The sequence below is a fragment of the Bos indicus x Bos taurus genome, chromosome 27 (assembly GCF_003369695.1).
Source record: "Bos indicus x Bos taurus breed Angus x Brahman F1 hybrid chromosome 27, Bos_hybrid_MaternalHap_v2.0, whole genome shotgun sequence".
Classification (NCBI taxonomy): domain Eukaryota; kingdom Metazoa; phylum Chordata; class Mammalia; order Artiodactyla; family Bovidae; genus Bos; species Bos indicus x Bos taurus.
In genome coordinates, this window is record NC_040102.1 from 19,566,989 (window position 1) to 19,589,569 (window position 22,581).

The 22,581-nt window shown below is 44.0% G+C and overlaps 1 protein-coding gene across 6 annotated transcripts in view; it reads left to right on the forward strand.

Moving 5' to 3' along the window:
• MTUS1 (microtubule associated scaffold protein 1) overlaps positions 1-22,581 on the forward strand; it is a 187,032-nt gene that overhangs the window by 152,825 nt on the left and 11,626 nt on the right. For all 6 annotated transcript variants that reach the window (XM_027530154.1, XM_027530156.1, XM_027530155.1 and 3 more), the window contains one exon: positions 563-629. In XM_027530154.1, the coding sequence (XP_027385955.1) occupies positions 563-629 (67 nt within the window). The remainder of the gene's footprint in view (positions 1-562; positions 630-22,581) is intronic.

Here is a 22,581-nt window from a genome sequence, read left to right on the forward strand (position 1 = left end):
AAAATAATGTGGAGCAGAGTAAAATTAATTTCATTGTGTCTTTAAAGGGTTATTGTTATTATTATTTTGGCCAGAGGTTTATAACAGACTTGTGTGTCTTCCTTTTAGAAGTAAAGTACTGTCCTCCTCCTAAGGAAAGTTTTGTATTTGCAAATATAGGACAAAGTGCATGAAGTACATATGTTTAGAACATTAAATATTTATCTTTCACTGATGAGGCCTTCATTGCCCTTGGAGGAGGAGAGTGCATTACGTCTGAAGTACAGTATGCATCAGCAGAAAGGTTCTGGGATTGGCAATGAAGCGTGGCTCAAAGTCAATATTTTTAAAACGGGCCATTCAGTGCAGAACCTGAGAAAATACAGACTTTTTGCAATGTGAATTTCCTTAACAACTAAGGGACATCTGTGTTTTTTTAACAACACTAACTGTTTAGCCTAAATGATTCATATCTTGGCTTCTCAATTTTGAGTCTCATTTTCCTGGTGATAACGAGTGTGTGTGCTTTACTGAAAAGGGACCCTCTTGAAAACATTAGTAACTTGATGTGTGTTTTCCACAGCGGGAGGAAGCACTGAAACAAAACAAAACCCTATCTCAAGAACTTGTCAACCTCCGGGGAGAGCTAGGTAAGAGCTTTTGTTTTTTTTCTTTAAAGTTCCAGGGTTGAGGGGGAAATCGGCCAAGTTGGTTTTCTTCTCTGCATGGTGCCTGGAGTCGCACCCTGGCTGCGTTAGCCCCTCACTCTGGTGTCTGTGCAAACACTTCCTCCTGTCCATGTTTCTGGTGAATCTTGGCAGCTCGACCTCAAGTTCACAGAATTCCGGGCACTGATCTGACTAAGCCGAGCAGAGTTTCTGATGACCAAACCATTTCTCTTCCTGAAAAGAGGGGCAGACTGGTTTTTGTAATAGTGTGAATTCCTGTTAAATAATTCCATCAGGTTTTGTTTATTTTATTTTTTTTCCTGAACCATTTTTCATGATAAAGAGTGGTGAGACAGTTCCTCTCCCATAGCAGTAATTGTATCACACTTCCTTGGGGGTGGTCTGTGAGGAGAGGGCATGATGTTGTTAGAAGGTACATCCTGGGCTAATCTTCCCATCGGACCCGGTTCCACGGGGCACCAGGTGCCTCTCAGATCTGTGGTACTCGCTATCACCCGGGTGCCCCCATCCCCAGGCCGAACTGTCTTCTAGTTCTTTTCTGGAAGAGTCCTGGGTTCATGAGATAGAGGCAGTACTGCCTTTCCTTCCTGAGCCTGCGGGCTGGAGTGGGCTGACTGCCATGTGAGCCCCGTCCTCTGCAGCTCTAGACAGTCTGCTGGCGGCAGTCACTTCAGACTTTGCTGGAATCTTTCACTGAAAGACTGTATTCCTGGCCCTTTGCGGTTTTCCGTGTGTGTGTGTGTGTGTGTGTGTGTGTGTGTGTGTGTGTGTGTGTGTGTGTGTGTGTGTGTAGGTACGTGTATAAATAATGCAAAGGCAACAGCCAGCGATGAAAACGGCATTCGGTCTAGTTCCTGGAGAGATGGCTCCCTTTTCTGTGGACAGCATCAGAGTTTAAACAGTGTCAATATAATTTGCTGGCACTTAAACATACTTAAGTTCGCCCCCACCCTGCCTTCCCACCACACCCGGTCAAGGAGCAAGGAGCGGTGAACTTGGGGTGAAGCCTTGGCTCTGTATTCCTCTTCTCTTTTCACCGCCTGATGCAGAGCAGCGCCAGACCCCTGGCTTACCCTGATGCCTAGCCTGGGGCATCATTTTCTCCTGACCTTAGGAAGGAGGACTGTCTATGGAAGAGTAATTGTAAGACAGATGGGACTTCGGGACCCCAAAGACTTGAGAGTTCTAGGAAAACAGTTCAAGGAAACCACAGATAAGAAACAACCCAGCTCCCACAGACGCTTGAGGCTCTCTGCCAGGTCACTGAATGTGACTGTTGCCCTTTTGATTATCCAGACGACCAACTTAACTTGCTTTTGTCTGTGCCTTAAATCATGTAATGGATATAGGGTCAGCAGATCAGGAAAGAGGCCTTTTGTGTGCATTTCAGGGTTCGCTCTAACCCAGTAGAGGTGGAGAGGAGCCTCCCTGGGGGTTCACGTTTCAGTCTCCTCCCGCAAGACGAGGCAGACACACCAAGGTAACACTGTTCTCATTCAGTCAGTTTGAATGGGGGAATCCTCTTTTCACCTTTCAGTGGATGGCACGATCCCGTGATCCCAGTGGACCCAGGTACTCAGCACCTCCAGTTAGTCACTTAGCCCGACAGGAAGTAGCTGTGGCCATTGGCACCCACTCTCCATCTGTGATAAGGACCCGGTGCCCGCGTGTGGCTTTCCTGCTGCTCTTGGAGGGTCGGGAGGCGTGGTTGGCTGGCCCATATCGTCTGGTCACCCAAGGCTGGCCTCTCAGGAAGTGTGGCAATACTGCTGGTGAATCAGATCGAACTGCTCAAGTACCAGTGCAGAGCGTCTGGGGGAGGGCTTTGCTTCCATGAGAGGAGGAGAAAGAAGCCTGTAATCTTCCTTCTCATGAAACAGTCCAGGAAGACTGCTTTTGAGGCTGCCAGTTTAACTGATGGTAGCATGAGCTGCAAGAGAAAGAAGTTAACGTAGCAAAGTTTACCACTCAGTTTCAACATGTCAGTTCAGTGCAGTTCAGTCTCTCAGTCATGTCTGACTCTTTGCAACCTCATGAACCACAGCATGTCAGGCCTCCCTGTCCATTACCAACCGCTGGAGTCTACCCAAACCCATGTCCTTGAGTCGGTGATGCCATCCAACCATCCCATCCTCTGTCATCCCCTCCTCCTCCTGCCCTCAATCTTTCCCAACATCAGGGTCTTTTCAAATGAGTCACCTCTTCACATCAGGTGGCCAGAGTACTGGAGTTTCAGCTTCAGCATCAGTCCTTCCAAAGAACACTCAGGACTGATCTCCTGGTTGGATCTCCTTGCAGTCCAAGGGACTCTCAAGAGTCTTCTCCAACACCACAGTTCAAAAGCATCAATTCTTCAGTGTTCAGCTTTCTTTACAGTCCAACTCTCACATCCATACATAACTACTGGAAAAACCATAGCCTTGACTAGACAGACCTTTGTTGGCAAAGTGATGTCTCTGCTTTTGAATATGCTGTCTAGGTTGATCATAACTTTCCTTCCAAAGAGTAAGCGTCTTTTAATTTCATGGCTGCAGTCACCATCTGCAGTGATTTTGGAGCCCCCAAAAATAAAGTCTGACACTGTTTCCACTGTTTCCCCATCTGTTTGCCATGAAGTGATGGGACTGGATGCCATGATCTTAGTTTTCTGAATGTTGAGCTTTAAGCTAACTTTTTCACTCTCCTCTTTCACTTTCATCAAAGAGGCTCTTTAGTTCCTCTTCACTTTCTGCCATAAGGATGATGTCATCGGAATATCTGAGGTTATTGATATTTCTCCCGGAAATCTTGATTCCAGCTTGTACTTCTTCCAGCCCAGCGTTTCTCATGATGTACTCTGCATATAAGTTAAATAAGCAGGGTGACAATATACAGCCTTGACGTACTCCTTTTCCTATTTGGAACCAGTCTGTTGTTCCATGTCCAGTTCTGACTGTTGCTTCCTGACCTGCATACAGATTTCTCAAGAGGCAGGTCAGGTGGTCTGGTATTCCCATCTATTTCAGAATTTTCCATAGTTTGTTGTGCTCCACACAGTCAAAGGCTTTGGCATAGTCAATAAAGCAGAAATAGATGTTTTTCTGGAACTCTCTTGCTTTTTCCATGATCCAGCAGATGTTGGCAATTTGATCTCTGGTTCCTCTGCCTTTTCTAAAACCAGCTTGAACATCTGGAAGTTCACAGTTCACTTATTGCTGAAGCCTGGCTTGGAGAATTTTGAGCATTAACGTGTCAGGCAGTGGTATAAAGTGGCTAGACTGTGCGCATACTCTGCACATTCAGATCTTTGGTAGCTGGATGACCTCGGGTAGGGGAGACATAGCCCACGTCCTCTGTCCCGATTTCTTTCTCTGTAAAACAGCAGTAACCTTGTCTGCCTTTTTAAGGGTGGCTGTGAGGACTGCATGAAGTGACTTGTTGCAGAGTCACTACCACCAAGTGTTATGGAAAAATCTGAATGAACTTTTTGGCCAACCGAATAAATAGTGAGATGTGTGCACTTGACGGCTGTGTAGTAACCGATTTGCTGTTTTATGAGGGCAGAGACTATACTGCAGACTAACCTATATAACCCCATGGACTGCAGCCCTGCAGGCTCCTCTGTCCATGGGGATTCTCCAGGCAAGAATACAGGAGTGAGTTTCCATGCCCTCCTCCAGGGATCGAACCTGCATCTCCTGCTTTTCAGGCAGATTCTTTACCCACTCAGCCTGGGAAGCCCATACTGCAGAAACGAGTAGTAGTAGAAATCCCTTAGGTCAGGCTATTTTTTTCTCTTGACCTTCAAATGGAAAAACGAGATGTGATGGATCCCTTCCCAATACATTACAAGTGCTTGGGATACACTTTGCCATTTGCCTCCTGGTCTGCATATGCTCATGTTTAATGACAATGGATCTTCTAAGTGGACAGAGCCTAATTTCATTCACCCCTTAAATAATGTCATTGTAAGGCTGTTATGGTCAGCTGTTTTCCTGTCCATTCCCATGGTTTCAGCTACAACCTGTAGGGTGATGACGGATTTATTTTTCTAGTCTTCTCCTTCCCAAGCTGCAGATAACATTTTCCCCAGTGAAGAGCTGCCTCTAGAAAAGTCAGTCTAGTGTAATCAGACTTCCTGACTCCCAGCCCCTCGCTTTGTGAATACTCTGAAGTGTCTCCTTGTTCAAACCTCAGTCTGTTCATCACCTTCTTCAGTGGATTGTTATTCACTTACCACCCAAGCTACCAACTGAGGTCATGATCCTCTTCCTCCATCCTCCACACGATACCCATCTGTGTTCTAAATGTTGTTCAGACTGGCCCCTCCTGACCGTCCTGATTTAAGCCCCATAATTTCTCACCTGCAGAGTATCCCAGTGGTCACCCAGCAGATCACCTTCTCTCCAGGCCTGCTTCTCTCTTCTCCAGATGCCACCAGGACTAGACTTGTAATAAGTCTCAGGTGTGTCATCTAGCGGACACTTTTCGCAAACATAAGTAGACCCCCATTTGGGTTTGGGGATGAAGTCCAAACATACTAAAGCCAACATGTGTGATTTGGCCGTATGTATCTGGTACAGCTTCATGATGTCTGACCCTCATTCCCCTCTGCACACCTCCTTTTCTCTCCCTGGGTCCCAGCCACAGGCTCATTCACACCTCTTTTGTGCTTTTTAGCGTGCATGCCAAGTCATTTCAGTCGTGTCCAACTCTGAGACCCTTTGGACTGTAGCCCACCAAGCTCCTCTGTACAAGGGATTCTCCAGGCAGGAATACTGGAGTGGATTATCTTGACTTTCTCAAAGGGTTCTTCCTGACCCAGGGATTGAACCCAAGTCTCTTCACATCTCCAGCATTGGGAGGCAGGTTCTTTACCACAAGCACCACCTGGGAAGCCCTTTTGCTTCTTGGGCACACATCATCCTCTCTTAAAGGCTCTCTTCTATCTTCCCACTATCTTTCTATTTTTTGTCCCCAGAGTCCTCCTTCTCATTACTTATTTTTAAAGTCCCAGCTAAAATATTTTGTCTTCAATTGTGTTTCACCCAATTCTTTCAAACAGATGAATTGCATCTCCTACTGTACTCTTCATACTGTTCATGGGGTTCTCAAGGCAGAAATACTGAAGTGGTTTGCCATTCCCTTCTCCAGTGGACCACGTTTTGTCAGAACTCTCCACCATGACCCATCCTTGGGTGGCCCTACAGGGCATGGCTCATAGTTTCATTGTGTTAGACAAGGCTGTGGTCCATGTGATCAGACTGGTTAGTTTTCTGTGATGGTGGCTTTCAATCTGTCTACCCTCTGATGGAGAAGGATAAGAGGCTTTGGAAGCTTCCTGATGGGAGAGACTGACTGAGGGGAATACTGGGTCTTGTTCTGATGGGCGGGGCCATGCTCAGTAAATCTTTAATCCAATTTTCTGTTGATGGGTGGGGCCGTGTTCCCTCCCTACTATTTCAGTTCACTCTTACCTCTTAAGGGTGTGCCATTCAGTGACTGATAAGCTTCAGTTCAGTTCACTTCAGTCGCTCAGTCATGTCCGACTCTTTGGGACCCCATGAATTGCAGCACGCCAGGCCTCCCTGTCCATCACCATCTCCCGGAGTTCACTCAGACTCACGTTCATCGAGTCGGTGATGCCATCCAGCCATCTCATCCTCTGTCATCCCCTTCTCCTCCTGCCCCCAATCCCTCCCAGCATCAGAGTCTTTTCCAATGAGTCAACTCTTCACATGAGATGGCCAAAGTACTGGAGTTTCAGCTTTAGCATCAGTCCTTCCAAAGAAATCCCAGGACTGATCTCCTTTAGGATGGACTGGTTGGATCTTGCAGTCCAAGGGACTCTCAAGAGTCTTCTCCAACCTGGGGCCAAACTATGGTGGAGGTAATGATGATAATGGTGACCTCCCTCAACAGATCCCCTGTATGTACTGCTGCAGTCTGTGCCCCCAACCCTGCAGCAGGCCAACGCTGACCCACGCCTTCGCTGGAGACTCCTGAACACCCACAGGCAAGTCTCCTGTGGGGCCACTGTTCCTTTCTCCTGGGTCCTGGTGCACAAGGTTCTGTTGAGCCCTCCAAGAGTCTATTTCCCAGTCCTATGTAAGTCTGGCAGCTCTATGGTGGGGTTAATGGCAACCTCCTCCAAGAGGGCTTATGCCACACCCACACCAGAGCCTCTGTCCCTGCGGCAGACCACTGCCGACTCGGACCTCCACAGGAGACGCTCAAACAGTTTTGTCTCAGTCTCTGTGGGCTCCCTGGGTCCTGGTGCGCAAAAGGTTTGTCTGAGCCCTCTGAGCATCTCTGGCAGGAATGGGGTTTGATTCTAAACGCAAATTTGCTCCTCCTACCGCCTTGCTGGGGCTTCTCCTTTGCCCGTGGACGTGGGGTATCTCCTCACAGCTGCTCCAGTGCCTACCATCTTACCGGGGTTTTTCTGACCTTGGATGTTGGGTATCTCCTCTCGACCACAATGCAGGACACCCCGGTTCAATTCCTGGGTTGGGAAGATCTGGTGGAGAAGGGATAGGCTACCCACTCCAGTATTCCTGGGCTTCTTGTGCTCAGATGGTAAAGAAGGAGGGGGAGGTGATGGAGTTCCAGCTGAGCTATTTCAAATCCTAAAAGATGATGCTGTGAAAGTGCCACACTCAATATGCCAGCAAATTTGGAAAACTCAGCACTGGCCACAGGACTGGAAAAGGTCAGTTTTCATTCCAATCCCAAGAAAGGCAATGCCAAAGAATGCTCAAACTACCTCACAATTGTACTCATCTCACATGCTAGCACAGTAATGCTCAAAATTCTCCAAGCCAGGCTTCAGCAATACATGAACCATGAACTTCCTGATGTTCAAGCTGGTTTTAGAAAAGGCAGAGGAACCAGAGATCAAATTGCCAACATCCGCTGGATCATTGAAAACACAAGAAAGTTCCAGAAAAACATCTATTTCTGCTTCATTGACTATGCCAAAGCCTTTGACTGTGTGGATCACAACAAACTGGAAGATTCTTCAAAAAATGGGAATACCAGACCACCTGACCAGCCTCTTGAAAAACCTGTATGCAGGTCAGAAAGCAACTGTTAGAACTGGACATGGAACAACAGACTGGTTCCAAATAGGAAAAGGAGTACGTCAAGGCTGTATATTGTCACCCTGCTTATTTAACCTATATGCAGAGTACATCATGAGAAACGCTGGGCTGGAAGAAGTACAAGCTGGAATCAAGATTTCTGGGAGAAATATCAATAACCTCAGATATGCAGATGACACCACCCTTACGGCAGAAAGCGAAAAAGAACTAGAGCCTCTTCGTGTAAGTGAAAGAGGAGAATGAAAAAGTTGGCTAAAAGCTCAACATTCAGAAAACTAAGATTATGGCATCCAGTCCCATCACTTCATGGCAAATGGATGGGGAAACAGTGGAAACAGTGGCAGACTTTTTGGGGCTCCAAAATCACTGCAGATGGTGACTGCAGCCATGAAATTAAAAGACGCTTACTCCTTGGAAGGAAAGTTATGACCACACTAGACAGCATATTAAAAAGCAGAGACATTACCTTGTCAAAAAAGGTTCGTCTAGTCAAGGCTATGGTTTTTCCAGTAGTTATGTATGGATGTGAGAATTGAACTATAAAGGAAGCTGAACTCCGAAGAATTGATACTTTTGAACTGTGGTGTTGGAGAAGACTCTTGAGAGTCCCTTGGACTGCAAGGAGATCCAACCAGTCCATCCTAAAGGAAATCAGTCCTGAATATTCATAGGAAGGACTGATATTGAAGCTGAAACTCTAATACTTTGGCCACCTGATGCAAAGAGCTGACTCATTTGAAAAGACCCTGATGCTGGGAAATATTGAAGGCAGGAGGAGAAGGGGACAACAGAGGATGAGATGGTTGGATGGCATCACCGCCTCGATGGACATGAGTTTGAGTGGACTCCGGGAGTTGGTGATGGACAGTGAAGCCTGGTGTGCTACAGTCGATGGGGTCACAAAGAGTCAGACACGAATGAGCACCTGAACTGACTGACTGACTGTACTCTTCAGTTCAGTTCAGTTTAGTTGCTCAGTCGTGTCCGACTCTTTGCAACCCCATGAATACTCTTCAAGGTACCTCTTAAAAGTATTTATTTATAGCTGGCATAGTCCGGAGCTGTGAGCACCTCAAGGGCAAGGTCAGTGTGTCCTTCATCTGTGTAGCTCTGTCAGCTAGTACCATGTGTCTGGCACTTAGTACTTCTGATGCTTAGTACATTGACTCAGAAAATGAATGAATGACTTCATTGCTGAGGATGGGAGCTAAGGAAAGTGGGTTTTATCCTTATAATATGCTAATACTTAATGGTTTCTGCGGAGAAGGCAATGGCACCCCACTCCAATACTCTTGCCTGGAAAATCCCATGGACGGAGGAGCCTGGTAGGCTGCAGTCCATGGGGTCACGAAAAGTCGGACACAACTGAGCGACTTCATTTTCACTTTTCACTTTCATGTATTAGAGAAGGAAATGGCAACCCACTCCAGTATTCTTGCCTGGAGAATCCCAGGGATGGGGGAGGCTGGTGGGCTGCCGTCTATGGGGCCGCACAGAGTCGGACACAACTGAAGCGACTTAGCAGCAGCAGCAGCAGCAATGGTTTCTGTACATAGATATCTTCCTATAAACTGTTAAAAATAAGTTATAATGTAAGATGAGCTGTAATTCTCTTGGAAACATTTTACATTATGCTTGACAATCCCAGTTAGTCAGGTCATTTTGAAAATGTCAGCCCTTGAAATAAATTACAGTTCAATTTAATGGTCTACATAATCCACAGCAAACATTTGGCCTCTGAGATAGGGACTAAATGTGTCATTCTGATTCTTTCCAGGGTCATGTTGGTGTAATGGGGAGCCATAATTATGATCCTCTGTGGTTCCTATTGTTTTATTAACCTTAATGAATGGAATCACATTTTTAATCTAAATTAATAAAGGTTAGTTTGTATTTCACAATTATTCTTTAACCATCAGAAATAATAGCTAACTCACATCTTGTTCTGATTGTTTTTATGTCATGATACAAATGAGATTTTAACACTTAATTCACCAGAGATTCCTGGGTTCTCATAACAATGGCATAAAAGACTAGTTGACTTTGCCTTCTGTGTGTAAAAATGATAGGTTTGGCAACAGCATTTATTGAGTGCCTACTCTTTCATAATATCAGTGTTCATCTCTAAATCTACAGGTTTGCATTTTATAGAAAGAAAAAAAGGGAGAAAGAAGAAATTGAGGTTTAACAGTTATGTAACTTTCTTAAGGTAGTATTAAAAAGCAAAGCCCCTGGATAAAAACCCAGGAGGACTAGACCACCAAACACCTGTCAATCACAAAAAAGAAACCATGGTGCAACCAAATATTTGAAAGATTGGGAAATCATTGGCTATAAACCACCAGTCTGCATTGATAATTACTTTTGGAATCTTTTTATTCAAGTCAAGAGTTCAAGAAGCATTATTAGATGGAAAATCTTGTTATGTCCTAGGGAAAAGGGACTTGGCTCTGCCTAAAGCACTGTACACATTGTCTAGTCAACGCTTGACTGTGTCTGTGAACTTGAGTATCCCTCACACCTGTATGGAATGTGTTAATTCTTTTACTAGTTTTGTGTACAGTTCAGTTCAGTCACTCAGTCGTGTCCGACTCTTTGTGACCCCATGGACTGCAGCACGCCAGACCTCCCTGTCCATTACCAACTCCTGGAGCTTGCTCAAACTCATGTCCATTGAGTCAGTAATGCCATCCAGCCATTTCATCCTCTGTCGTCCCCTTCTCTTCCTACCTTCAATCTCTCCCAGCATCAGGGTCTTTTCCAATGAGTCAGCTCTTCGCTGACACAGTTTTGTGTATAGTCGTGGTTTAGCAAGGTTGTATATTTAGAATAATTTTAAAACTCTTTGACAGTTAAGTCACTTTCAGTTCAGTTCAGTTGCTCAGTTGTATCCGACTCTTTGGGACCCCATGAACCGCAGCATGCCAGGCCTCCCTGTCCATCACCAACTCCTGGAGTTTACCCAAACTCATGTCCATTGAGTCGGTGATGCCATCTAACCATCTTATCCTCTGCCATCCCCTCTCTTCTTGCCCTCAATCTTTCCCAACATCAGGGTCTTTTGAAATGAGTTAGCACTTGGCATCAGGTGGCCAAAGTATTGGAGTTTCAGCTTCAGCATCAGTCCTTCCAGTGAACACCTGGACCAATTTCCCTTAGGATAGACTGGTTGGATCTCCTTGCAGTCCAAGGGACTCTCAAGAGTCTTCTCCACTTTAAGTCACTTTAGAGTTGCAGGATTCCAGAAGTAATTTTTGAAATGGGTTTTAATGAAAAATATATTAATATATATAGTGAAAACCAACAGTATGCCAAAACAGAATTCCTTTTTAAAAATTTATTTAATTGAAGGATAATTACCATATTGTGTTGGTTTCTGCCATACATCAACATGGATCAGCCATGAGTATACATGTGGCTTCTCCCTTGTGAGCCTCCCTCCCACCTCACACCCCATCCCACTCCTTTAGATTGTTACAGGGCCCCAGTTTGAGTTCCCTGGTCACACTGCACATTCCCACTGGCTCTCTATTTTACATATGTTAGTCTGTGGTTCCATGCTAGTCTCCATTCGTCCCACCTTCTCCTTCCTACCCGCCTGCCCATGTCTATAAGTCTGTTCCCTGTGTCTGCGTCTCCACTGCTGCCCTGCAAATAGGTTCCTTAGTACCATCTTTCTAGATTCTTACATATGTGTTAATATACAATGGTTTTCGACTTACTTCACTCTGTATAATAGCCCCTAGGTTCACCTACCACATTAGCATTGACTCAGATTCATTCCTTTTTATGGCTGAGTCTTACTCCATTGTGTATATGTACCACAGCTTCTTTACCCAGTCATCTGTCAGTAGACATCTAAGTTGCTTCCATGTCCTAGCTATTGTATATAGTGCTGCAGTGAACATTGGGGTACATGTGTCTTTTTAAATTTTGGTTTCCTGAGGGTATATGCCCAGTAGTGGGATTGTTGCAGCATTTGGTGGTTTTATTCCTTATTTTTTAAGGAATCTCCATACTGTCTTCCATAATGGCTATATCAATTTTCATTCCTACCAACAGTGCACAAGGGTTCCCTTTTCTCTATACCCTCTCCAGAATTTATTGTTTCTGGATTTTTTTCATGGTGGCCATTCTGACAGATGGGAGGTTATTCCTCATTGTAGTTTTGATTTGCATTTCTCTAATAATGAGTGATCCAAAACAGAAATCTTTATCTCACTGAGTTGGTTGAAGATGGAGTGGATTCTGTCTCATACATGGCTTGCTCTTTTTCTATCCATGTCTGTCTGTCCTGAACTTAGACTTGGCTGGCTGTCTCAGTAAATGAATGGTTATGTTCTTTTACCTGTAACAATGCACAGTATTTACCAAGCATGTCTGTTCTGAAAGCCTCTTGAGTCTTCCTCCTTGTCCTGGTCTTTTTCCTCACTTTTCCTTGTTTAGTTCTGATATGTCCAGTTTTTCCTGATTTAAATAATTTGTCTGGAACAGTGGTTCTCAAACTTCACTATGTAATAAAATAGGCCAGGTTAAAAAGCAGATTTCCAGTTCTGACTTGGGTGGCTTGGGATGGAGGAGTCCATTTGAGATGATCATCCCGGTGACTTGATGCAAGTGCTCCCTGGACCACACTCTGACAGCGCACTAGCTTCCAGGATGTTGTTTATTTAATGTAATATATATGTAAGACTTAAGTGAGCACAGTAAGAGAATAATACCTGAGAGCTCCAACTGAACCGAGTTCATTCTCATATTTAGGCTTCCAAATAATTTGTAGATCAGTAACTTTGACCTGCCCCTTTGAACTTTGACCCCTGAAAATATCAGGGAGGACAGGCAGAATAGTATCAGACTCAGCTTTTTATTAACACTTATATTGATTTATTCTTTTGTTAGAATAAAAGAACCTTTATTCTTTTGACTGAAATGTGATTTCCTTAAAGTCTTAACTCACTTGCCTTGGGCCTGAAGCTTGGAACATTTATGCTGGTTATATTCAGCCAGACTTTTGACTCAGATCCACTTTTCAAGCCTAAAATGTTTTGATTGGTCCATGGAATGTTTGCTAGTGTGATGATGAGAGCATCTGTTTTGCGGCATGTTGTTGGCCAGTGAGACAGTTGAAAAACAGCAGAGTCTTTTCAAACATTTATTGGCAGGGAGAGCCCCAGGCTCCATGGAGGCCCAGCTGGCACCTCTCTACTAAGATCTATGACTGGGCCAGACCATCATCCTGCATGCAAATCAGATTTCATCGGGACTAATCAGTGTGGGGGGCGGGGGGGAATGTTGTTGTTGTTTTTAACCTACCCTACCTTGCAGACCCTCTTGCTTCCACTTGAGAATTAAGCCTTTATCCTCTGAGTTGTCCGTTGTATGAATGAATGACCTTCTCTTTTAATGCATTTCAAGTTGAGAAAATAGCCACTGGGTTCAGGTTCCATGTTCTGTGCTCCAGGACCTGCACTGAAAAGGGCTGAGTGGATTGAGTTCTAGACCCAGTCTTGCCACGTCCATTCCCTCTCTGGTCTAGTAGAGTGAGATTTCAGATAATGCCTGTGTTATTAACTCAAGACATGATTATATTACCTGAAATAAGTTTGAAAGCACTTGGTAAAGGGTAAACTGAGTTTTAAAGGGAAGGTGGTATTATGTATGGGAGAATGGATTTGATGGTGCAGGCAGTTTGTGAAAGGAAATTCCTAGTAAGTTGTATGTGATTTGTGGAAGCCTTCTGAAATCGGTTCTTGTCAATTCATATCATTCCAAGAGCAATCTGAAAGCTCTTTGTTAGCTAATTTTGAAATTTAGAGACAGACCTTTGTCTTTCCCACATAGCTGCCAGATTTTTTGGTCTTGTGAAAAAGCAGTGCCTTTGGGGAGCAAAACTTGGGGCTTTCATGAGTTAGATGATCTTTCTGCAGACAGTCTGTGAAGACTCACTCTACACAATAGAACAGTCTTTCACTCTGTCCTCACCAAACTCTCAGGTTAGCAGAGCAGGGGATATTTAGTACTACCTGGCACATCAGGGAGCCGATCTGCAGAAAACTGGACATGCCAGTTGTTGATGGGGTAGGTCCCTGCCCTTCTGTAGTTCTGTGGACACCAGCCTCTCCACTAAGTAGCATATTACTTTTTAAAAAGGGCTACTTGGTAATCTCCAATTTTAAGCAGATTAAACCCTAGTCTAAGAGAGTTACCATCATTGTCACTTGTCGTAGAAGGGTATCATGAGCAGATTTCCCTTCAAAGAATGATGCAGTGAAATAATCGTGCTACTATGACAGAAGCCCATGTCCCCATTGATGGTTCTGGGGCTGGGGTACAGGGAAGTAGGCTAAGATAAATGTTTCTCTTCTTTTTATACACAAGTGGTAGTGTATTATACATTCTGTTCTACACCTTGTTTTCTGCTTTGCATTTCTGAAAGATCAGTACACAGCGAACTTCCTCAGTCCTTCTTTAAACAGTGGTGAAATTATTTTGAGAATTCGTCCATTATATTATAATGGAATAATTAATTCAACCAATTTCTTCATGGCGGTCATTCAGTTATTTGTCATGTTTTGCTCTTATTTAAAAAATGCTCTAGTAAAGAGCCTCGTATGTCCCTCATTTTGTAGGTGTGGGAGTATGTCAGTAAAATAAATTCTTATTACTGGAATTTCTGGGTCAGAGGAATATGTAGAAAAAAATGTCAGACAAGCCCAAACTGAGGGACATTCTGTAAAATGCCTGACTCTTCAAACTTGTCAAGATGATGAAAGGCAGGGAAAGACACATTCACAGCCTGGAGAAGATGAAGGAGATGTGACGGGTAAATGCAGTGTGCTGTCTGGGGTTGGAGCCTGGAACAGAAAAAAAGGACACAGCTTGGAGTTTAGTTAATCATGTGCCAGTGTTGGTTTCTTGTGTTAGTCCCTCAGTTGTGTCCGACTCTTTGGACTGTAGCCTTCCAGGCTCCTCTGTCCCTGGAATTCTCCAGGCAAGAATATTGGAGTGGGTTGCCCTTTCCTTCTCCAGGGGATCTTCCAGATCTAGGGGTGGAACCTGGGTCTCCTGCACTGCAGGCAGATTCTTTACCATCTGAGCCACCAGGTTAGTTTTGACCAATGTTCTGTCATAATATATGACGTCAGCGTTAGGGGAAACTAGGAGAGAGGTCTCTGGGAACTAGTCTATCCCTGCAGGTTCTCTGAACATCTAAAATTATTCTACAAATGTTCATTCTTAAAAACAGGGGCATTAGTGGAAAAACCGGTGAAATTAGAATAAAGTCTGTAGCAGAGTTAACAGTAATTGCTCCAATGTTAAAACCTTACATTTGATGAATGTCCTGTATTTAATAAGATGGTAACATCTGGGGAAACACAAAAAAGCAAAATGGCTGTCTGGGGAGGCCTTACAAATAGCTGTGAAAAGAAGAGAAGCAAAAGCAAAGGAGAAAAGGAAAGATATAAGCATCTGAATGCAGAGTTCCAAAGAATAGCAAGAAGAGATAAGAAGGCCTTCCTCAGCGATCAATGCAAAGAAATAGAGGAAAACAACAGAATGGGAAAGACTAGACATCTCTTCAAGAAAATGAGAGATACCAAGGGAACATTTCATGCAAGTATGGGCTCGATAAAGGACAGAAATGTTATGGACCTAACAGAAGCAGAAGATATTAAGAGGGGGCAAGAATACACAGAAGAACTGTACAGAAAAGATTTTCATGGCCCAGATAATCACGATGGTGTAATCACTCATCTAGAGCCAGACATCCTGGAATGTGAAGTCAAGTGGGCCTTAGAAAGCATCACTACGAACAAAGCTAGTGGAGGTGATGGAATTCCAGTTGAGCTATTTCAAATCCTGAAAGATGATGCTGTGAAAGTGCTACACTCAATATGCCAGCAAATTTGGAAAACTCAGCAGTGGCCACAGGACTGGAAAAGGTCAGTTTTCATTCTAATCCTAAAGACAGGCAATGCCAAAGAATGCTCAAACTACTGCCCAATTGCACTTATCTCACAGGCTAGTAAAGTAATGCTCAAAATTCTCCAAGCCAGGCTTCAGCAATACATGAACCATGAACTTCCAGATGTTCAAGCTGGTTTTAGAAAAGGCACAGGAACCAGAGATCAAATTGCCAACATCTGCTGGATCATGGAAAAAGCAAGAGAGTTCCAGAAAAACATCTATTTCTGCTTTATTGACTATGCCAAAGCCTTTGACTATGTGGATCACAAGAAACTGTGGAAAATTCTGAAAGAGATGGGAATACCAGACCACCTGACCTGCCTTTTGATAAATCTGTATGCAGGTCAGGAAGCAACAGTTAGAACTGGACATGGAACAACAGACTGGTTCCAAATAGGAAAAGGAGTACATCAAGGCTGTATGTTGTCACCCTGCTTATTTAACCTATATGCAGAGTACATCATGAGAAATGCTGGACTGGAAGAAACACAAGCTGGAATCAAGACTGCTGGGAGAAATATCAATAACCTCAGATATGCAGATGACACCACCCTTATGGCAGAAAGTGAAGAGGAACTAAAGAGCCTCTTGATGAAAGTGAAAGTGTAGAGTGGAAAAATTGGCTTAAAGCTCAACATTCAGAAAATGAAGATCATGGCATCCGGTCCCATCACTTCATGGCAAATAGATGGGGAAACAGTGGAAACAATGTCAGACTTTATTTTTCTGGGCTCCAAAATCACTGCAGATGGTGACTGCAGCCATGAAATTAAAAGACGCTTACTCCTTGGAAGGAAAGTTATGACCAACCTAGATAGCATATTCAAAAGCAGAGACATTACTTTGCCAACAAAGGTCCGTCTAGTCAAGGCTATGGTTTTTCCTGTGGTCATGTATGGATGTGAGAGTTGGACTGTGAAGAAGGCTGAGCACCGAAGAATTGATGCTTTTGAACTGTGTTGGAGAAGACTCTTGAGAGTCCTTTGGACTGCAAGGAGATCCAACCAGTCCATTCTGAAGGAGATCAGCCCTGGGTGTTCTTTGGAAGGAATGATGCTGAAGCTGAAACTCCAGTACTTTGGCCACCTCATGCGAAGAGTTGACTCATTGGAAAAGACTCTGATGCTGGGAGGGATTGGGGGCAGGAGGAGAAGGGGACGACAGAGGATGAGATGGCTGGATTGCATCACTGACTCGATGGACGTGATTCTGAATGAACTCCGGGAGTTGGTGATGGACAGGGAGGCCTGGCGTGCTGTGATTCATGGGGTCGCAAAGAGTCCGACACGACTGAGCGACTGAACTGAACTGAACATCTGGGGAAGTGAGGTGAGGGGTATACAGGAACTCTTGGTACTGTTTGTACCCTTTGTATCGATCTAACAGATGAGGTGGCCAGAGAGAGACCTGGAGGAGGCAGGAAAGGCTGGACCAAGCATCTCCTGTCCCTGCTGGGTGGGGCAGAGAGAGGAACTCAGCTCAGGGAAGGGGCAGCAGCCACAACAGGCCTGCTGGAAGCATCTAGAGAAGGTGCGGGCCCACGGCCAGAGGGTGACATCATCTCGCTTTCCTGTTTGTTCTTTCTGTCACGGTATCTACAGGGCATCATAAAACTGTGTGATCTTCAGAGTGACCCTACCTCCGCCCCAGTTTTCTTTCCCCTTTTTCTCTTTCATATTTTATGCCTAATTTAGATAAAATTACCTAAAAGTTGGGGAAATTCTATGGCATATAATGTCAAGAACAATCATATAAGAAAGTGAACTTCTGAAGTGGGTGCACACCCTATCCGGGGGGTGTGGGGGGTGTGTGTTTCTGTCTGTCTTCTTTGAATACTAGACAAGCAATGCTACTTTGTAACTATCACAGTCTGTCCAATACCCCTCAAGAGTGTCTGTCTTTGAGGACTCTTCAAGCCCATTTGAATTGGTGGACTTCTGCAATGCTAGTAACAGTAACATTTGTGGCATGCTTACTGTAGTTAGGCACCTGGCCAGGTGCTCCCATGTATATTTTATTTAATTGTGCAGGGAACACAGGCGTATTATCTCCATCTTAAAAATAAGGAAATTCAGGTTTAGAAGGCTTAAGTGTTTTGCGCAAATCACACAGGAGCTAAGCGGTATGGCTCAGATAAGTATTTTACTGTTGTCAATTAAGACATCTTATTTGTGTTCCTGAGAATTAAAATATTTCCAGTTGTCTCAAGATGAAGCCTGCTGCTCGGATACAAAAACTAAGAAAACCTCTGTATCATTTCCAAAGAATACTAACAATTTAGAGCCATGGTTGTGTAATGTTTTTCTCTGTAAACAGTACATTCATCAGTCACCAAAGGGCAATTGGCCTCCATGAGATGGAAATAATACAGGCCTGACCTCTTCCTCTTAGATAAGGCCTCCAGGACCAATTAGGTGACAGCTGGACTTTACCCCTCGGGGTAAAGGGCTAAAGGACCGTGATGAAACCAGCTCTGTTGTCAAAGGTATTTCTGGCATCGTGCCTTTTCTAGATGGCATCCAGATAACTTAAAAGGGAAGATTTCAAGCTTTTCACCATTTCTGAAATAGTTTTCCATGTGTTAAACTGTCAGGGGAGTGTCTCTCTGTTTTTCCTGTCCTGTCATTGGCCTTGGGTTCTTCTCTGGCCTGGTTCATCTCAGGTTGAAAATGTCAACTTCCAGCTTGTAATGTGGTGACATGTTCTAGGGCCCATCTTGTAAGTGAGTCAGTTTCTTTCTTTGTTTCTTGATGCTGAAGAATTTGTTTCTCGTTTTAATGAGTAGATTGCTGCAAGGGCTTTCTCATTTTACCAGCATATGCACGATTTCTCTACAGGCAGTGGTCTCATTGGTGCCCTTCATCACACACATGCTTTTAAAACTCGCCTAACAGAATAATTATAACAGCGAGGCCAAAGTGTTAGTCGCTCAGTTATGTCTGACTCTGTGACCCCATGGACTATAACCCACCAGGCTTCTGTGTCCATGGAATTCTCTAGACAAGAATACTGCAGTGGGTTACTGTTCCCTTCTCCATGGGATCTTCCAGAGCCAGGGATCAAACCCGGGTCTCCTGCATTGCAGGCAGATTCTTTACCATCTGAGCCACCAGGAAGGACAGAAGGACCACTTTGCACTGCGTGGATTTTCTGTCTGTGCAGTAACTCCATGAAAACAGTATCGCCTAAACCTGTGCAAAAACTCCTTGCTTAGTCCAGATTCTGAGAGATTTATGTTTGCTTTGACTGTGTTGGGTGATTGACTTACCATGAAAGGAATCCTGGAGAATGAGCAGGGAAGGGACAGGCTCTTACAGGAGTGAGAGCCCAGGTGGCCTAGGAATCGCTCCTAACCTGTAGTAAGTACAGGGAGAAGTACAGGACGGAAGCTGGAGACCCCCACTCCCCCCACGAGTGTGCGGTGGTAGAGGGGTCACGAGAACTCTTGATGCAGTGTTGACATGCTTGTCCTTCAGAAAAGAAGTATTCCATGAGTCTTTATGCCAAGTAAATGCTTCCCCAGGAGCCCCGGCCAGTTCACTCAACACAGAGCCCTTCGTGTGAGAGATGGCTTTATGAACCAGCTGCTCCCCACAGCTGCAGGCTGACGTCACCTGGGGCCCAGCCTGCCCCGCAGCCCCGCTCCCCCGGGGGCTTTCTTCCACTTTCCCCTTCCTTCCCTCCTGTCCTCTTTCACCTCACCCACAGAGGCCAACAAAGTTAAACACTATTTAAGCTTTTTTTTTTTTTTTTAAAGAGGAAACACCTTGTTCAGCCACCAATGTGAGAAGATTTCCATCTATTTTAAGTTAAACAGACTGACAGTCATCTGATGACAAGCAGATGTGTTGAAATCCAGCAGGTGTTACTGCTAACTTCCCCACAGAAGCTCTTCTAGTTTTTGGTCCACATAGACATTTTATCTCAGATACAAGCATTCAGATGAGCTAGAATTTTTGTTTTGTTTTCTTTTGTATTTTGCTGATACGTGAAATCCCAAGGGAATTAAGTCAAAAGGTGTAAAATCAAGAGTTCTGCTAGAAAAGCTATTCTTGATGCTTTTGTTGACAGCTTGCAGTTTAGGTTTCTGTTTCCTACTTTCATGTGAAGAACCTGGAATTCACACAAGGAGGCTTGTGGCCCTATAATTTGATTTGTATGATTTTGGAAAGGCAGCAGAAATGACTATTGGATTGGCCAACAAGTCTGTGTTGGTTTTTCCATAAGATCTTACCAAAAACCCAAATGAGCTTTTTGGCCAACTCAGCTTTTAGTTCTTTGGCTCACATTTGTCTCCCTGAATCACTTCTTTGTCCTTTGATAATTAGCGATCTGAGAAGGGCGTTCTGTAGCAATTAGCATGACCATTATCTTTTCGTAAATTCTTTTAAAGAAAAAAACCACTTCCCAAATTTAGTCCCAAGGCGTGATTGTCAGTGATGTCAATGGTCTATATAGTCTGATCTCCATCTACCTTTTTGACTCTTCTCTCCAACTTTTCTGCCTCGCCAATGTTCTAGCTCCCGAGGGGCACTGTGCAGCCTCATCATTGCTCATGTGGAATAGTTTTCACCCTTAATATCGTTAGTAGTTCTCACTTTGTTTTTGCTATTCCTGTTTCCTTTCCCCTTCAGTAAATATTTGTGGGCTTACTTGAATTTTTAGGGTTCTCTTTAGCAGACAGTATGCCTGTCATTGAAAGGTTCCCTAGTGGCCCAGTGGTAAAGAACCCACCTGTCAATGCAGAAGATGCAAGAGACATGGGTGTGATCTCTGAGTCGGGAAGATTCCCAGGAGGAGGAAATGACAACCCACTCCACTATTCTTGCCTGGAAAATTCCAGGGACAGAGGAACCTGGTGAGCTACAGACCATGGGGTCGCAAAGGGTCAGACGGGACTGAGAACACACACATGCTTGTCATTATTTCAGCATGACTTATTTTACCTCTGGAGGAATACTGATGTGGGACAAGGGCTGGAATTTCTACTGCCATGTGGCATATTCCCAAGAAAACAAGTCTACATGATTGTCCAAAATTCATCCCAGGAGCCAGCCAATTTCCCTTTACTTAGGTAGAATAATCATTGATGTAAACCTCTTTTTCTCCATGAAATAATCTTTTTCCTTCCACTACTCCAGAAATACATATTCCTTACCAAAATAGAGGTAAGGGTTACTTTATAACAGACTTATCAGTACCTGTTTTGTAAGAGTCTGTGGGCACTCTGGGATGTGAAGAATGTACATCCTCCTTAAGGGTACGGTAGCACATCTTTCCCCGTATCTAGTAGGGAAAGGAAGGCTGGAAAAGTCCAAACTTCCCTTGAAATGATTTTTTAAACTTTTTATTGGAGTAGAGATGACTAGTTACCTGTTTGATATATGGTAGTGTATATGTGTTAATCCCAATCTCCAAATGTATCTCCTTTCCTCCAAGTAACCAAAAATTTGTTTTCTATATCTATGACTCTGCTTCTAGTTTGTAAATATTTGTACCCCTCCCGTTTTTTTGTAGATCCACATATAAGTGATATTACATGATGTTTGTCTTTCTGTGTCTGGCTTCCCTCAGTATGACAATGTCTAGGTCCATCCAGGTTGCTGCAAATGGTTTTGTTCTTTTTAACTGCTGAGTAATATTCCATTCTATATATATACCACAGCTTCTTTATCCACTCCTCTGTCAGAGGATACTTAGGCTGCTTCTGTGTGTGGATACTGTAAATAGTGCTGCAGTGAACACTGGGCTGTGTGTATCTTTTTGAATTATGGTTTTCCCTGGGTATATTCTGGGTCATATGGTAGTAATATTTTTAGGGTTTTTTTTTGTTTTTTTTTTTGGTTTGTTTTTTTAAGAAATATCCATACAGTTCTGTATGGTGGTTGTACCATTTTACATTCTCATCAACAGTGTAGGAGGTTCCCTTTTCTCCACACCCTCTCTAGCATTTACTGTCTGCAGATTTTTTTGATGATGGCCATTCTGACTGGTGTGAGGTGATACCTCATGGAAAACTAAGATCATGGCATCTGGTCCCATTCCCATCGCTTCATGGCAAATAGATGGAGAAACAATGGAAAGAGTGAGAGACTTTATTTTGGGGGGCTCCAAAATCACTGCAGATGGTGACTGCAGCCATGAAATTAAAAGACGCTTGCTCCTTGTAAGAAAAGCTATGACCAACCTAGACAGCATATTAAAAAGCAGAGACATTACTTTTCCAACAAAGGTCCATCTAGTCAAAGCTATGGTTTTTCCAGTAGTCATGTATGGATGTGAGAGTTGGACTATGAAGAAAGCTGAGTGCCGAAAAATTGATGCTTTTGAACTGTGGTGTTGGAGAAGACTCTTGAGAGTCCCTTGGACTGCAAGGAGATCCAACCAGTCCATCCTAAAGGAAATCAGTCCTGGGTGTTCACTGGAAGGACTGATGTTGAAGCTGAAACTCCAATACTTTGGCTACCTGATGCAAAGAGCTGACTCATTTGAAAAGACCCTGATGCTGGGAAAGATTGAGGGCAGGAGGAGAAGGGGACGACAGAGGATGAGATGGTTGGGTGGCATCACCCACTCAATGGACATGAGTTTGAGTAAGCTCTAGGAGTTGGTGATGGACAAGGAGGCCTGGTGTGCTGCAGTCCATGGGGTCACAAAGAGTCAGACACAACTGAGAGACTGAACTGAACTGAATAATTAGTGATGTTGAGCATCTTTTCATGTGTGTGTTGGCCATCTGTATGTTTTCTTTGGAGAATGTCTATTTGACTCTTCTGCCTATGTTTTGATTGGGTTCACTTGATATTGAACTGCATGAGCTATTTCTGTATTTTGGAGATTAACCCCTTATTAGTTGCTTTGTT